The sequence below is a fragment of the Pinus tabuliformis genome, chromosome J, assembly GCF_031772625.1.
Source record: "Pinus tabuliformis cultivar Carrire ecotype Pingquan chromosome J, CPIR1, whole genome shotgun sequence".
NCBI lineage: Eukaryota > Viridiplantae > Streptophyta > Pinopsida > Pinales > Pinaceae > Pinus > Pinus tabuliformis.
The window spans coordinates 239,733,830-239,738,421 of record NC_142295.1 but is presented as its reverse complement, the minus strand read 5'-3'; the positions used below and the strand labels follow the sequence as shown (position 1 = coordinate 239,738,421).

The 4,592-nt window shown below is 44.4% G+C and overlaps 1 protein-coding gene across 1 annotated transcript; it reads right to left on the bottom strand.

Annotated features, from left to right (window-relative positions):
- Positions 1-227: 227 nt before the first annotated feature.
- Positions 228-4,060, bottom strand: LOC149226635 (uncharacterized). The gene is made up of 3 exons (XM_089380251.1): positions 3,918-4,060; positions 3,051-3,819; positions 228-2,924 (listed from the first exon to the last, which is right to left on the bottom strand). The coding sequence occupies exons 1-3, from the start codon at positions 4,058-4,060 to the stop codon at positions 228-230; spliced, it is 3,609 nt and encodes a 1,202-aa protein (XP_089236377.1).
- Positions 4,061-4,592: the final 532 nt, after the last annotated feature.

Here is a 4,592-nt window from a genome sequence, read left to right as displayed (position 1 = left end):
TCATAGTCTGCTGAACTAGATAATAAAAAATAAAGCAGGTTGTCTCCACGCAGGGAGCAGTCCAAAACTATACACTAGCAGTGTTCAAAAAATGAGGCCATTGCTCTACGCAGAGAGCCATATATATGCTGTTATATCAAAAGTAAAAGTGTTGTATTGTACTAGACATAGAGAAATATATACAGGCTATTGACAACAAAAAACAAGAAAAAGTCTGTAGTGGGCTTTTATAGCCCATCATCCATCTGATCATCAAAGGGTCGGTGATAATGCTGATAGTAGGACCCTTCGATTTCCTCTTGTATCAGCCAATTATCTCCTTGTCTGTGCGCTGCCTCTTTGGAGAGTTGATCAGCGATGGTGTTTTGTTCCCTGTAGATGTGACGACAAACAAATGATTCAAAGGAAGTAGTCAGTCTCTTTGCCTCATCTAATATATGTCTCAACGTAAATGCATGACAATGAGATGCATCAGTCAGCCAATTGCAAACTATTTTAGAGTCTCCAAACAGCTGGAGATGTCTGCATTGTTTTTGTATGGCAAAGTATATGATATGCTTGGCAGTGCACAGTTCAGCATAGTTATTTGTGCCTCTGCCTAAGTTAATTTGAATTTTATAGCAGTGTGATTCGTTGAGATATAGAATTGCTCCTCCTCCACAGCCCACTTCTTGTGCCGAGCCATCAAAAAAAGCCCATGGTTTGGACTTGTCAATATCCACTTGTCTAATGATGCGAACAGGGCCTGAGGTTTCGTCATCTGGTATCATGTTATAATCTGCAATAGTATGGTGAAGGATTGTGGGCCAATGGGGGGCTCTAAGATTAAAGATAGCCTGATTCCGGGCAATCCAAACTGCCCAGCAAGCAAGCAGCGGGATATTGATGGATTTCCCCGAGTGATCATGATTCCAGTTCTCCCATGCATCCATTAAGTTATTGCCATGCCAATTTTTCAATTGCGGGAGGTGAGTAATGAGGGCATGCCAAAATTGTAAAGTAATGCTGCAGTTCAAGAATAGGTGTACAGTGCTTTCTTCCTCCTCATGACAGAGATGGCAGCGGAACGGTCCGTGGAAGGATCTCTTCATAAGATTAGTGCCCGTTGGTACTTTATCAAACAGAATGTTCCACATAAGCAATCGAGTGCGAGGGGCTGATTTGAGCTTCCATAATGCTTTCCATGAGGGGTGGATAATTTGAGGTTTGTGTGGCTCCATGAGTTTTAGATAGCCAAGCTTCGGGACATATGCTCCATGTTTAGCAAAGGCCCAAATGATTTCATCAGGTCCTTCAGTGAGCCTGATATGTGCTTGTGTGAGCGCGTCCGTGTACTCTGTCCATTCATTATGCCACTGAGCCGGAATATCTAATGCTTGCGCGCTGGTCCAGGCCTGATGGAGAAAGGAGGAGTTTGCTTGGTCGCCGATATGCATGATGTTGATGATACCTCTGTCATTAAGATGTCCAATGAGGCCAGCTGATAGTCTATGAGTGTTTCCACATCCGACCCATGGGTCCAGACCTATTCGGACCGCATTACCTGCCTTAATGCGCCAAGTTAATCCCTCTCGTAACAAAGGTAAGGTACCGATGACAGCTTTCCATATGATGGATATGTGATGATTTGTTCCATGATGACTGCAAATCCAATCCAACACATTCAGGGGTTTGATATACTTTGTATATGCTACCCGAGTCCAAAGTCCATCAGTGGTAAGGAGCTGCCATCCAAGTTTGGCAGCCAGTGCCCTGGAGAAAAGGTCGAGCCTTTTGATACCCCATCCCCCCCAGCGTTTGGGTTTAGCAACGGTGTCCCATTTTACCCAGGCAAAAATTCTGCCTGGCTGATGTCCCTTCCATAGAAATCTGCTGCAAATATGTTGTAACCTGTTCAGTATGCCCTTAGGAATCCATGTGAGAGCCATCCAGTAAACTGGCGTGGCTTCAATCACTGCTTTAATGAGTATCAGTCTGCCAGCTCGAGAGAGGTATCGGTGATACCATACTTGAAGTCTCTTTTCCACCTTGGCTATAAGCCATAACCAGTCAGCAATTCTGTATCCATTAGGTTTCAGTCTGAAACCAAGATACTTTATACCTTCTGACAAGGTCAAGTTGATAAAAGGGAATCGTTGAATAGCATAAGCTGTTTCATGTATAGAGCAGCCAATAGTAGTGATGGTGGATTTATTGTCATTAATCTTCATACCTGTAGCTTGCTGAAAGAGAAGAATGGAGTTATGGAGGGTAGTGGAGTCTCCAATACTGCCATTCAAAAATATTAGGATATCATCAACAAATAATAGATGAGTGAGGTAAAGATTATCCGCAAGTTTAATACCAGATAATTGATGTCTGTCACGTGCAGATGAGATAACTCTACTCAAACCTTCCATAATGAGTAAAAACAGCAGAGGAGAGAGTGGACATCCCTGTCTGAGACCTCTCTCTGAAGTGAAGAACGAGGTAGCTTCCCCATTAAGTAATACACTGTAGGATACATCAGTGATGCAGCTCATGGTCCATTTGATGAAGTCATAGGGGAAACCCAGGTGAGTGAGCAGCAGCCTTAAGTATAACCAGTTAGTTCTGTCAAATGCCTTGGACAAATCCACCTTAAGGATCATACCTTTTTTCTTTTTGATCTGCAAGGTGTGCATGAGTTCTTGGGCAGTGGCAATGGCCTCGTGGATCTGTCTATGGTGAAGGAAAGCAAATTGTTCAGCAGATATATGATGCGATAGAATAGGCTTGAGGCGATTAGCAATGGTCTTGGCTATAATCTTGTAGAGGCAGTTGCAGAGTGATATAGGACGGAAGTCATCGAAAGTGCTCGGGGCATTTGATTTGGGGATGAGAGCTATGAAGGTGGATTTAATGGCTGAGGATATTCGACCTCTTCTTCTGTTGTCTTCAACTATCTCCAGAAGGTCATTACCCAAAAGATCAAAGAACGCAAGGTAAAATTCAATGGTCCATCCATCAGGTCCAGGGCTTTTATCTTTTTTGAACCATTTCAGTGTAGCCTCCAATTCTGCCATGGTCACTTCCTTCTGTAGTTCCTCAGCATCTTCCTGTTCAATGTATCTAGGGAAAAGCTCGGCCACTCTCATGATTTCCAAGATATTGGCTTCTACAGGAGCCTTATAAATGCCTCTAAAGTGCTCTGTGGCCAGTCTGGCCAGGTTCCGCTGAGAGGAGACAGTATTCCCTTGATCGTTCTTTAACTCCCAGATAGTATTTATTACTTTGCGGCCATTTGCAAACTTGTGATAGAATTTAGTATTAGCATCCCCTTCAGTGAGCCAAATAGCTCTGCTCCTAAGTCTCCAGCTTTCTTCCCTTTCCTTCAGTATTTGGGAGCGTTTTGTAATAAGAGAGGTGTAATTCTCCTTGCTTTCAGGGGAGAGGAAAGTCCCATTTGATGATTCTTCAAATTCGGCAATGACCCTTTCAGCCTCTTTTAATGTCTGATTATCTTGAATGCGCTTTTGATGTGCCCAGTTCTTGGTGATCTGTTTGAGTTCTGTAAGTTTCCTTACAAAGCCCACTGAGATGTCCTCTCCTTCTCTGATGACATTGGATTGCCAGAAATTATGTACCAATTGAATGTAAGAGGGATCTTGTAGCCAAGAGGCATTAAATTTGTAAGGGCTCTTGATCTTATGGGAAAAGTCTTCAGCTTCTAAGAAGATAGGCCGATGATCTGAGATGCCTCCCGATCCAACCCATTGACGAACTCTGGGGAGGTCATTTACCAAAGATTCCTTGATAAGAAATCTGTCAAGTCTCCTTGCAAGGCTTTGATCTCCGCTTCTGTTATTTGACCATGTAAATTGAAGCCTAGCAGACGGTATATCCACCCAGTGATGATCCTCTAGAAGGCTGGATATAGTATCTGTTAGGGTATCGACCTGGGCAGAGTGCCCCCATGACTCGCTAAATCCGAGTGAGAAGTTGAGATCCCCTCAAAGTATAATGTTGTCTGCTTGGAAGAGTTCGGATTCAAGTAAGGACCGCCAATAGTTGGCACGGTCAGCACAAGGGCCATAGACATTGATAATCCGAATGTCTCTTACAGCAGAATGAGCACTAATGTCAAGTCCAATAAAACCTCTTCCTCCAAATATATTCTTGATCTCCGCAACTCTGTTATTTACCCCAATGGCCAAGCCCCCTGATCGTCCGGACGCATCCAGTGCATGGAAGGTCCAGGAAGGGAGCCAGGCAGAGAGAGTATGGATGAGGGGTTCGGCTTGACAGAGAGTTTCTTGAAGAAATATAAAATCCATCTGAGATGATAAGAGCAATCTCTTAAGCGCTAGTTTTTTGGCTAAACTAGCAAACCCCCGGCAGTTGAAGGAGAGAAACTTCATGAGGGGAAGGGGGATGGGCCATCCTTCGCTCTAAGGGCCCTGAAAATAGTCTGCTGTCGCCCGAGGGCAACTTCTTCATCAGCAGTGTGCCTTGCCTTGGTGATGCGAGAGGGTCTGCCACGGGAATTCTTGAGGGACATGGGCATGCTAGCCAGGTCAAGTCCAACAGCATCCGGTCCTCTGTCCTTCAGACGGGGACGGAGGGAGTAGCGG